Source organism: Nomascus leucogenys, chromosome 7b (assembly GCF_006542625.1).
Source record: "Nomascus leucogenys isolate Asia chromosome 7b, Asia_NLE_v1, whole genome shotgun sequence".
NCBI classification, from domain to species: domain Eukaryota; kingdom Metazoa; phylum Chordata; class Mammalia; order Primates; family Hylobatidae; genus Nomascus; species Nomascus leucogenys.
This window is the reverse complement of record NC_044387.1, coordinates 96,389,258-96,402,362: the sequence shown is the minus strand read 5'-3', so window position 1 is coordinate 96,402,362 and position 13,105 is coordinate 96,389,258. Positions and strand designations below refer to the sequence as shown.

Here is a 13,105-nt window from a genome sequence, read left to right as displayed (position 1 = left end):
ATACAGACATTATACATTATATATAATATACATATAGAATATTTTCTAGTATATGTGTATATATGCTCACCTGTATATTTAGCAGAGTCCCTGGCAAGTCAAAGTTATTCAATAAACGTTGGGTGGATGAGTAAATGAGTGAGTGGATAAATAAATGAACTCCATAATGGATGGAGAATGGGTGGACAAGTTAAGTGATGTTAAATAATAGCCACGGTGAGAGAGAACACTTAACCATGACCCTGATCATTTAATCTTGAATGACAGAAAGAGAACACAGGAGAAGGAGATTTGAGAAGAAAGATGATTTGAATTTTGAGCATAGTGACTTTTACGCTGGAGTTTAGCAAGCTGCTGAATATACACATAGGAGTTTGAAGAGTAGGCTATGCCTGAATATAAGACACTGAGTTACTTCCATAGAGGTGACAGGTGAAGCTAAAAAGTGGTGAGGTTTCTGAAGGACACCGTATAGAAAGGAGAGGGGAGGGAGTGGAGCCGTGGGAGGAGAGTGGGATGGAGAGGAGGAAAAAGGGAAGCAGAGGACGAGAGAATGAAACTTTGGAGACTCACATATTTAGTGGGTCAGGAAAATAATTATAAGCAGCAAGACAACAAAGATGGCATTGTCAGAGACGATACATTCTGTAACATTAGGAAATTATTAATTTCTCTTTCTAAGCTAACACATTCCCTAAACTTAGTCACATTCTCTCAAGTCTCTCCTGCCTTTGCAAATAAAAACCGTTCTTTTTCTTTTTGATATTAATTTAATGCTTAATTAAGAATTTTTCTCTTTTATCATATATGGCTGAACATACTTCATTAAACATTATTTTACATCTATGTGATATATCCTACTGCTCCTATAATATCTTTTAATACTGTTAAATGTTGCTTTCCAATTTGGGTGATGCTACCTATGTAGAAAGAGATTTTTCCCTGAGCATGCTGATAGTATTAATTCCACATCACTCCTTATTTGTACTAGGAGACAGCTAGTGCTTCACCTATGCAATAGGGAGAAGTTAGGAATGAGAAAACCTGTTTCTCTTAGAATCCTCTGCCACATATGAACTCGGAAAAACTGCTTAACCAGCCGGGCGCGGTGGCTCACGCCTGTAATCCCAGCACTTTGGGAGGCCGAGGCGGGCGGATCACGAGGTCAGGAGATCGAGACCATCCTGGCTAACATGGGAAAACCCCGTCTCTACTAAAAAAATACAAAAAATTAGCCGGGCATGGTGGCGGGCGCTGGTAGTCCCAGCTACTCGGGAGGCTGAGGCAGGAGAATGGTGTGAACCCGGGAGGCGGAGGTTGCAGTGGGCCGAGATCGCGCCACTGCACTCCAGGCTGGGTGACAGAGCGAGACTGTCTCAAAAACAAACAAACAAAAAACTGCTTAACCACAGACCCTCTGCATTTGTTAAAATGGTCACCTACTAAGCCATTTAGCTAACTACTAGACTTGGAAGTAGGTTTTTATGGAAGGCACTGTGAATTTTATTTTATAGTATAAGAAGAAGTTTTAAATACGAGGGCTGAAGTTAAACAAGTTGTTAGAAAATGTAGGAGTATGGCTAACAGGTTATGCCTGAATATAAAATTTTAAAATAGTAAGTAACCTGCTACTTACAAAGTCCCTTTACTCTGCCTTTTCTGCTGTAGAGATTGAAAAGCTAAAATATTCAGTTTCCTATTTTCTTTTAGTGAGATGTGGGCATAAAACCCTAAGGAGGACTTTCCTTCCTGAATAAAATGGTCTTGCCAGGAGAAAGTCCTTTGTGGTCTCTATCTTTCACTCTTACCTCTTTCCTACTTAGAATGCAGTCGTAATTCATGGAGGGCTAGCATCTATCTTCTAACCATGGGATACTCAAGCAAGAGGAAATAATCCAAAAATGTCATAGTGGAAAGAAGGGAGTATCAGGTCCTTGAAGAAATCACTGCACGGCAGTAAAAGCCTTAGAATGCCTGTCTCAAGTGTCTTGACATGAAAGATCAATAAACCCTAGGAGTTTAAGCTAGTATTCAAATTATTATTATTTACAGCCCAATGCATCCCTAATTTATGTGCTGCTTTATTATAAAGCACATGCTGAGTAAATAGATGGATACTTGTAATAATATATTTGATACTTTCTATAATCCACTTAGAGACTATCTATCTTAGCAAGAGAAATTGCTCTAATGTCATGATGGAAGAAAAAACCTTTTTTACCTTGTGTACTCATAAAGTGCCGGAACAATGCTTTGGTACTGTCTTCTGATAGCCAGTAATGCACCAATGTAACCACATAATATTAGCAACTCATTTCGAGCTCTAAAAGAGAATATGTTTATTTTTATAAATTCCACAATTTGAGGCATAGAACATTACTCTGATACACAGTTCCTGTACTTGTATCTGTATATTCTGAAAGGCGACATTTATAGCAATAGATGTTTAGAAAATTTTCTACACTGAAGGAAAATTATTCATCAGTTCTTCATTCCTATTCAGATATTTCTGCTATACCATCAATTAGACTATAAAATAAGCGTATTTAAATAGTATTTCACTGTTGCCTGCTTGTTTCTCTCTATTTCCTGGCTGTTTCTTCATGTAATTTATCCCTAAATAGCTCCTTTGGTCAGGTGGAGGGAGTCCTGGAATACCGTGTACACTCGCGGTAAAGAATGTCTTCTGCAGTTCCTGCTGAGGGAGTTAGCCAGTATCCCAGGCTGCTGCATCATTTTTCCATATAGGCTTTAAAACAAAAAGAGCCCAAAGCCTCCCTCGTAAATTATACAAGAGTCTCTGAGGGCTTTGGTTATATAGATAATAGTGTCTTTTAACAGCACCTGAATCCAGGATGATGTCTATTTTGTACTCTCTAGCATTTGACTTCTTTCCCACAAGTTCAGTATGGTGCTTTGCATACAATGGATATTTAATAAATATGACCATGCGTTTCTTAAGGACTTGAGGTCCAAAAGCTTTGAACTTGCTTTCTTTAAACCAGGTGTGCATGTGTGTGTACATATATAAACATACACATACCAGATATCATTAAGTGGGACCACTAATATTTAATATTCTGTTTCAAGTTGACCTCTACATTTTTTTCTTAAAAACATAACAAACGGCCGGGCGCGGTGGCTCATGCCTGTAATCCCAGCACTTTGGTAGGCCGAGATGGGTGGATCATGAGATCAGGAGATCAAGACCATCCTGTCCAACATGGTGAAACCCCGTCTCTACTAAAAATACAAAAATCAGCCAGGCATGGTGGTGGGCGCCTGTAGTACCAGCTACGCGGGAGGCTGAGGCAGGAGAACGGTGTGAACCCAGGAGGCGGAACTTGCAGTGAGCCAAGATCACACCAGTGTACTCTGGCCTGGGCGACAGAGCAAGACCCCATCTCAAAACAAAGAAAAAAAATATATAACAAACAAAAATACAATATTTCTACAAGTGTAGCTACCTATCCAAGATAATCCTATTTCCTGATCTGAATACCAAAAACAATGGAGCCACTTTAAAATTATCAAATAGATTCACTTACATATTTTGCATAAAAAATACTCACTCAGTACACGTATGCAAGAGTAATTTTTCAGTACGAATATAGCTCAGTAGGTCAAGAACAGGGTATATGGTATCCAAAGTCCAGTCTGAGCTACTGATGTATTCTGGAAAAATTAAACCAGATGGAAGATTCATTAAATAACAGTCTCAAAATTTATTCATCCATTTTTAATGTATATAATTAATTTTCTGTCAGTCAGTCCTACTTACCTCTTTATTTTCTAGATCACAAGTATTTTCCATTTTATCCTCTCTCAGGTCCCCATACCATAAAATCAGAAGAGATGCCATATTTCACATCAGCATCACTCTCCTTTTTAAATTTAGGATGACTAGTTCTTGATTTTAAGGCTGATCATTGATACAGTTTGGATGTTCGTCCTCTCTAGAGCTCATGTTGAAAAGTAATCCCCAATGTTGGAATAGTGAGGTGTTTGGATTATGGAGGTGGATTCCTCAAGAATGGCTTAGTGCAATCCCTTGGTGATGAGTGAACTCTTGTTCTGAGTCCACACGAGATCTGGTTGTTGGAGTGTGGCACCTCCCTTCCTCTCCTTCTTCATCCCTTCTCTCTGCCTCTGCTCTCACCAAGTGATATGTCTGCTCCTGTACCACCTTCTGCCATGACTAAAAGTTTCCTGAGGCCTCACCCGAAGCTGAGCAGATACCAGTGCCATGCTTCTGGTACAGCCTGCAGAACCATGAGCCAATAAATCTACTTTCTTTATAAATTACCCAGCCTCAGGTATTTCTTTATAGCAATGCAAAAATGAATTAAAACAATCATCAATATGAAAACAAAGATCAAATAAATGAGTATATTTTAAATTCTACTACCAACTCATTACTTACCTTTAACAAAGCTAATACCAATAGGAAGGGCTTTTTCAGGTTCTTGACTTAACAAGTAATATTTTACAGTTTCAAATATATTGTCATCTGCATGGGCTGTCTCAGCTAACTGCATACATTCTTCCACTGTGGGTAGCTTGCACTAGAAAATAATTGATTTGAAAACAATGTTACTAAAATTCACAGGGATAAAAGCAATAGTGTAAGTACAAAATACTTTCAAATTTCCTAGTATGGTTTTCTTATTAAAGTAGTCTAAAATAGATGTAAATGAAATTATTTGAATTAAGAGAATATATTTATGGAAATACCTTTAAGATCTAAGAACAGTAAGAGGGGATATTAGTTAATGAGTAGTTTTCCATCACACAAATACCTAATAAAAGAAATAGAAGTAAATTGTCCTGATTGTGATACTGGAATTAGTACCCACAAATGCCATTTAGCACCCAAATGATGAAATTAATTATGTTAGAAAAAATATACTGATCATTGTCAAAAACGACATTAAATGCGCCAAACATAAAGGGTGTGCATTATTACATGTCCTCTACACTGTAATTTAACGTCACTTGGCTTTTGAAACAAAGCAACCTTATTTCAGAGACACAAAAAATGTAGAAGCTCTAAAACTTTTTAGCTTTGACATTTTGAAATGCCATGAAATGGAGATTTTTTCATCCATGAAATTTCATTACTATAAAATAAAAAGCATTCCCCATGAAAAAAAAATTCTTTTTCTGTTAAAACTGAGAGTCTGATCCTCTCTCAAGTAAGTTGGTCTGCTTCCTTATAATGTAGGTAAGCATTAAGCTACCTTTTATATCAAATTCTGATGTGTTTATAAATGTTGAAGCTTAAATGTTCAAGTTTGTTGCTAAACAATGTGGATAAAATAGTTTCATGGTTTGTTTCAATTTATTTATTAATACATTCATTCAATCATTTCAAATTTCTTGTTTAAAAATTAGGTAAAATGAACATTTTACAGCCCAATCTCTCTCTCAAACAAATTACAACAAACTGAATTAATGGGGCTCTCATATATATAACATTTGATATTTTCTCCCCATCCTTATTCATGAAATGCCAGTTATTTATGAAGCAACTACTATATGGTAGTTACTGTGCTTGGCTAGATAGAGACATAGGTTCTTCACCTTGATACATGCTCACGGCATAGAGGAAATAAGAAATCACTCCCATTTAAATAGCATTTTAGACTATAAGAAGAAGAAAGAGTAAGATGATCATCCTTGTAATTTTTATCCTATAATTTTAAAATTCTAAAAGTTATATAAGTAAACATCATATGTGAATATATAGTTTTTAGTGTTACAGACAGTCCCCAACTTATGTTTTGACTTCATGGTAGTGTAAAAGCAACGTGCATTCAGTAGAAACTGTACTTTGAGTACACACACAACCATTCTGTTTTTCACTTTTTGTACAGTATTCATTAAATTACATGAGATATTATGAAATAGGCTTTGTGTTAGATGACTTTGTCCAACTGTAGCCTAATGTAAGTGTTCTGAGCACGTTTAAGGAAGGCTAGGTTAAGCTATGATGTTTGGTAGGTTAGGTGTGTTAAATGTATTTTTGACTTAGAATATTTTTGACTTATGATAGATTTACCCATTGCAACCCCACGGCAATTCGAGGAGCATCTGTACTTGTGAAATTGTTCAGTTATTAACACTTTTACACATACTCACTAGTCTTTCTAAAAAGATATTAATGAAGTCTGACCAGAAAGTCTAATTATATCCTTTTAGAATGTGTGATGAAAAGACGAGGTGAATAATATTCTAGCCGTATCATTAAAAGTGGTCTTAGCTAACTGCCTATATTCTTCTACTGTGTGTAGCTTGCAGTAGAAAATAATTGTCCCAAATGATATAAATAAAATTGTTTGAATTAAGAGCATATATTTATGGAAATATCTTTAAAATCTGAAAATAGTAAGTGAGGTCATTAGCTTAAGTCTTAAAGCTTAGACAAGCCATTTAGCCTCTCTGAGTCTTGATATTAACATCTGTACCTTCTGTCTCAGAGGATATCTGTTAGTGTACTTTCAAACACTACCAGTTAACGTATAATTAAAAAACTCCTACTTTCTTTCATATGCATTTTAATTTCAACATAAAATAGCTTTTAGTTGTCATGTTAAAAAAAACAAAGCATGGCTTTTTAAAAAAATAATTCACAGACTGCAAAGTGTATAAAGTAGTTAAAATATCCCATCATCTCACAACCCACTGGTAATTTTGGATATTTATCCTTTCACAAGTATTTTGCGTGTCTCAACACAAACACATTCACATACACATATCCACCCACACATTGTCATTCACACACACTTTTGGCCAATCTGTATTAATACAATACTCAGTAAATATCTGTTGCTTAATGAATAGGGATACTCACCCACTAGGGATAAAAAAATCGCGGTTCAAATAAGTGAAAAACTTTGTTATTTTAGAAGTTCAAGATGAGAAAATATTGTACTTATATCTTATCATTTTCTTAAAAGAGAGTGTATCTTCCTAAATATGCTATAAACATAAATAAATATGTACATTCACCTTTATTTTTAAACCAAAACCATATGGCATATGCATAGTTTTGTGATCTGCTTTCTATTTAACTGTTTCATAGCCATGTATCATGCCAATAAAAATAGAGCTTCATGATTTTTAATGGATTAATAGCACTGAAATATAGAAAAGTACTGTAATTTAATATAAATAATTTTCCTATTGAACATTTTGGTTGTTTTTATATATAATATTGATGCATAGATTCCTATGTTCTGCAGATGAGTATTTTTAAAGCACTTTGGAAAAATGCATGTAAATTTCATTATATTTCATTAATTCTTTTAAGGATTCTAAGTTGTCTATTTTAAAAAATTATCCTACAACATACTTCAACATGCAAAGTGTACAGTGGAAAACACTTGGGATTTGGAGTTAGACTTGCTGAAGTTGAAATTCTCACTCCACCACTAACTAATTTGGGCAAATTCCTTACCTTCTCCGAGTTTTCTTTGTATAATTATCTCCTGCTTTTCAAAGTTTTATGAGAATGAAGATACAAATATACGTAAAGATTTAGAAGAGTGCCAGGCACATAGCAGAAGTTTAGTAAATGTTACTTCTTATTTTACAACATTTTTGTTGTACTCATAGGTATCCCAAAGGGACCATACATTTGTTTCTCTGAATGCATCTCTATTTGCTTGAACCTACAATTAATTAAATCATAGCACTGCATTCCAAACCAGAATATTTAATATCATCAGCATACCTTATCATGAAGGTCATTTATCTCTTCAGTACATCCTGGGTAGAAAGCACAGAGTTTTATTAAATGTAGTTCATTATCAGGAATCATCAGGAGAAGATCGGCTGCCAAATTCCTGTTAACGTAACAAAAGGGGACACTTCATTGAGGAAAAGATTTAAAAATAACATTCATAACTATCTCAAAGAAGGGCAATTCATATAATATACCACTCTTGCTTTTCAACTTACACAAACAGTATTAATAGCCTACTTAATTATGAAACTACTATAAATGCAGATTACCCAAACCAAAGATCATAAACAACAAATGTATTTATAAATTCCTAAATATTAAAAACTAAACTTTACATACATGAGTCTTAACATACTTATAATTAATTTTATCATTACAGAACAATTCTCTAAGTAGTTTTGAATATGTTCTTTGGAGTGAATTATAAAGCAAACATTGTGAAAGTTAACTCTCGTCAACTTTTGTTATGCTTGTCGATATTGATAAATTGTATCAGCCAGATCAGTGAAACCAGGAGAATATTAATTTCATAATTTTGGGTATCCCACATATTTCTTAAACGATAAGTGGAAATTAAAGATAGTTTTCTTATTTCCTTTTTTTTTTTTTCTTTTGAGGCATAGTCTCTTTCCCTCTGTTGCCCAGGCTGGAGTGCAGTGGTGCAATCTCAGCTCACTGCAACCTTTGCCTCCTGGCTTCAAGCAATTTTTGTGCCTTAGCCTCCTGAGTAGCTGGGATTACAGGCGCGTGCCACCATGCCCGGGCAATTTTTGTATTTTTAGTAGAGACAGGGTTTCACCATGTTGGCTAGGCTGATCTCAAACTCCTGGCTTCAAGTGATTCACCTACCTTGGCCTCCCAAAGTGCTGGGATTACAGGCATGAGCCACTGAGACCGGCCTATTTACTTATTAAGGATCCAATCAGTGGACTAAAGCAATTGAGGGTTTTAAAAATATAAAATGGTATGTACTTAGAAGATTTATATTAAAATATTTTCTGTAAAATCCTCTTCAAATCACTAGGTGAGAAATAAATGGATGCATACATCATAACTGAGAAAACACTTAACTTTCAATAATTCAGGATATTGTTTTTAAGAAATTGATATATAGCCATACAGAAGAGGTGACATCAGAATAGGAGATGTTTCACATAAGAATTTATAAAGATGTGTGCTGGGGCCTCTGGGAGTAAAACCCTACACTTCATCTTTGTGAAAACGTCAGTAAAATCTACATTAGTCATTTAAGTAAATCAATTCTTTTTTAAAACTTAAAGAGGTGCTTAATTAAGAATATAATGAATATAGAATAATTGGCAAGCTCTGGTGTGAAATCCAAAGTTTTACTAAAAATAAAAAATACACACACGTCACAAACTATCAGGACAGTAACATTTTCAATTAGGCTTACTTTAACGTTTTTAGAATAAGAAAAACTTCAGTGAAGTTTTTCACATAAAATATTTTGATAACTCATCATTTTACCAAGAAATAATTTTCTAGATAATGTCAAAAGAGAATTGATAAAAGATTACAATAGTTTTTCATATTTTCCTCTAGCCATTAAAAATCACACATAAATATCTTTCCAAACTGTCACATTTTCTATTACATTGGGCAGGTTCCAAGTTAGAGTAGTTTAGCTGTTCATGCTAAAATGTATGAATGATGTCATGTGTTTCCTCCTATCAAAATTTAATAGCAGTTTTAAATAATGTCCATGAAAATATAGAAATTATCATTTGTTTTTACTGTGTATAAAATAGCTGTGCTAAAATTCTATTCAAACTTCATTGAACTACAGACAAAATTTGACTTTCTTAATGTAGAATTATATCTTCATACAGTGAAATTTTATCAAGGCCAGCTAATTTCCTTCAATGTTTAATCAAATTCACTCTTTTTTGAGAGTTCAGTACACAAATGGGGAAAAATGTACATATAAAAATGACATAGACCAATTGAATGATCTAAAATATAAAATTTCACTATCAGAACAGATATTTCATTCTGCTTAGCTGAGTTAGCTATTATTTGGTATTGCGGGAAATCACAGTTCATTTATTGTACAACTTTTAAGTATAAAATCATGAGTGATTATAGGAAGTTTTCTCATTACTTTGTAGTCAGGCTTCACGTGAATTGGCATACCATAAAACAATGTGAAAATAGTTGATAAATATTTCTTAATACAGAGATAGTATTGAAATAATAAAATAAAGGAGTGTATATATTTTAAAGAAATATGTTCTTAAATAAAAGTAGATAATACCTGTATCCAACAGATGGAAAGCTAAAGGAAAATATTAAATATGAATACCATGATTATACGATGAATACCACGAAGAAACACTTTTACAGTAAATGTAAAAAAATGAGCTGTTTATAGCTTAAAAATTATGCACATCTTTATAAATGATGTAGCTATCTTTTAAAAAATCTGTGCAGTTCTATTAATAGCCAGGAGGATTACAGATTTCTCCTGAAAATAAAGCTAATCAGCACCATATTTAAACTGTTCCCTAGTTTCTGTTACACATATCTATGGATATATTTAAAAAGAATTGTTGGGGTGGGGGCGTTAGAAGGAAGAAGTTTGTTTTTTCTTAAAAGTAACTAAGACATACAGTTAATTGAAAAATGTTTAATCATATTATGTAACATACAATGTTATGAGTTTGAACTGCTCAGTATGAAGCAGATGTAGATGAAGACCTTTATGATGACCCACTTCCACTTAATGCATAGTAAATTGATTTCTCTTCCTTACCATTTTCTTAATAACATTTTCTATTCTCCAGTTTACTTTACTGTAAGAATACAGTATATGATACATAAAGGACACAAAATATCTGTTAATTGACTGTTAATGTTATCAGTAAGGCTTCCAGTCAACAGTAGGCTATTAGTAGTTAAGTTTTGAGGGAATTGGAAGACATAGATGGATTTTGGATTGCTTCGGGGGTTGGCACCCCTAACCCTCATATTGTTCAAGGGTCAACTGTATACTGTATTTCTCTTTTGCTGCCAATTTTTTTTTTTTTCCTTGAGATGAAGTTTCGCTCTTGTTGCCCAGGCTGGAGTGCAGTGGCATGATCTTGGCTGATTGCAACCTCCACCACCTGAGTTCAAGTGATTCTCCTGCCTCAGCCTCCCAAGTAGATGGTATTACAGGCGCCTGCCACCATGCCTGGCTAATTTTTTTTTTTTTGTATTTTTAGTAGATGGGTTTTTTTTTTTTTTTTTGTATTTTAGAGATGGAGTTTCACCATGTTGGCCAGGCTGGTCTTGAACTCCTGACCTCAGGTGATCCACCCACCTTGGCCTCCCAAAGTGCTGGGATTATAGGCGTGGGCCACTGTGCTCAGGCCTTTACTGCTTTTTACCTTCACTTTTTAAAAACAAATCCCCTTTCATCTGATGATGACTTTTAGCATGAAATCAGTCACCTTCGTGAATAAATAATTTGAATTAGGCTTCATGCTTTGAGATGAAGGCAAGTCCCTAGGTAGTTGACCATTATAGCTCTTGATAGAGGGATAACTAGATACTCTCACAGGAGAGCCACCATTAAGTACACTGAAGTCTAAACTGATGGTAGGGTACTACTACATTTTAGTGGGGGAAGGGAGCTCTTACATTACTGTAAAACATATGTAAAAATTAAAACAACTTTGAAATTTCTGATTCACCATAAAACCTTCAGATTCAGACAAAAAAGAAGAATGTAAGTGTTGTTCTTTTCCAGAGTTGGCTGCAGATAAGAAAGTGGTACAGGTTGGGTATCCCTCATCTGAAATGCTTGGGACCAAAGGTGTTTCAGATTTCAGACATTTTTGGATTTTAGAATATTTGCATATACATAATAAAATATCTAAGGGATGGGACCCAAGTCTAAATACAAAATGTATTTATGTTTCATATATACCTTTGTGTATTGTTGTGTTAAGTACTTTCATGTGGAATTTTCCACTTATGGTTGTCATGTCAACACCTGAAAGGTTTCGGATTTTGGAGCATTTTGGATTTTGGATTTTTGGATTAGGGATGCTCACCCCAAGTAGTCTGATAGCTAAGAATGCAAACTTCAGAGCTGATTTATGTAGCTTTGAATCTTGGCTCTACCACTTACTGTGACCTCAGGAAAATTAAAACCTACCACATAGAACCTAGTGAATTTTTACATAAAAAGTACTTAAAATCGTGCTTAGCACAGAGTAAGCAGTATAGAAGTGTTAGTTAGCATTCAGTATTATCATTGCCACCTGTAGTGTTCAATAGTTATAGTTATCTGTATAGCTCCACCTCCAGGGTGGTGTGTGTGTGCATGGGACTTGCAATGGGGAAAGGTCATAGTCCTGATAAACAAATTCATTTAGAAACTTCTTGAGGTCTAAGTATTTGAGGGAAAGAAAAGATAAAAATCTAAAATAATCTTTATTCAGTAAACATCTAAGGAATGATGGAATCCCATATTTCCTAATAGAGCCTCCGTAATAATGGATTGTTTGACTTAAGGCCAGGGCTCCGCAGATACGAGCTGGAATTGCTTTGCCCTGGATTTCCGGGCTACCCCAGGTAATTCCCAGGGTCTCTTTCTTTGGATATTGCCAGAGTCTGGGGGAGGTGTCCTGTTTCAAGTGTCCAGCAAAACCATTTTTATTGCTGCTTTATATAAGTGACTTTATTGTCCAAATTTAAAATAGGACACAAGATCTGACAAAAAAAAAGTGTAGATATGCAGAATTTTAAGATGTGGGAATATGTGTTCTGATCATCTTAAGAAGAGCACATTTGTTGTCTCATGATATTTTAAGTGCTTGAAACATTATGGAATGATAACTGGGCTACTTCAGAATGGATCATGGCAGATTTCATTATACAACCATGGTAGTTCTCATCATTATGACATTGTTATATCATTATTTCCTTCCACAATCTTATCCTTTATAAACAAGGTGATCTTATATTCTCCCAATGCATATCTTATCAAATGGAATTTATAATGTTTTAAAAATGTATTCCATCACTATGAAATTATTCTTTGAATTTCAAAATTCTTACCATACTGAAATCATCATGCACTTTCTTGCCAGTAATTCTAGGGCATAGTGGGTTGCTGGTGCTGCAGACTCTCCTAGTACTGTGCCCACACAGACTGCCAACTCCAGTTCATTTCCGCGAATCAGGTATGCCATAGCAAGCTTGCTCAATAAGAAAATAATTTCCTTCAGTTGCATAGAAGCTGGGTAGGATCATCATTCCCCTCCAAGCTCATAAAGCAGATAAAGCAGTATTAACCTATAAATCAATTATTCTTATAAAATATTGACTGTAATATTCCTATAAAGTAGC

The 13,105-nt window shown here is 34.7% G+C and overlaps 1 protein-coding gene across 5 annotated transcripts in view; it reads right to left on the bottom strand.

Annotated features, from left to right (window-relative positions):
- The window catches only part of WDR17 (WD repeat domain 17), a 112,735-nt gene that overhangs the window by 6,492 nt on the left and 93,138 nt on the right, over positions 1-13,105 (bottom strand). For 3 of the 5 annotated variants that reach the window (XM_030816340.1, XM_030816342.1, XM_030816343.1), the window contains 6 exons: positions 12,815-12,954; positions 10,023-10,043; positions 7,736-7,847; positions 4,424-4,565; positions 3,573-3,675; positions 2,222-2,323 (listed from right to left, as the gene is read on the bottom strand). In XM_030816340.1, coding sequence (XP_030672200.1) covers positions 2,222-2,323; positions 3,573-3,675; positions 4,424-4,565; positions 7,736-7,847; positions 10,023-10,043; positions 12,815-12,954 — 620 coding nt within the window. The remainder of the gene's footprint in view (positions 1-2,221; positions 2,324-3,572; positions 3,676-4,423; positions 4,566-7,735; positions 7,848-10,022; positions 10,044-12,814; positions 12,955-13,105) is intronic. The other 2 variants (XM_003276667.3, XM_030816341.1) reach the window with 1 other exon arrangement.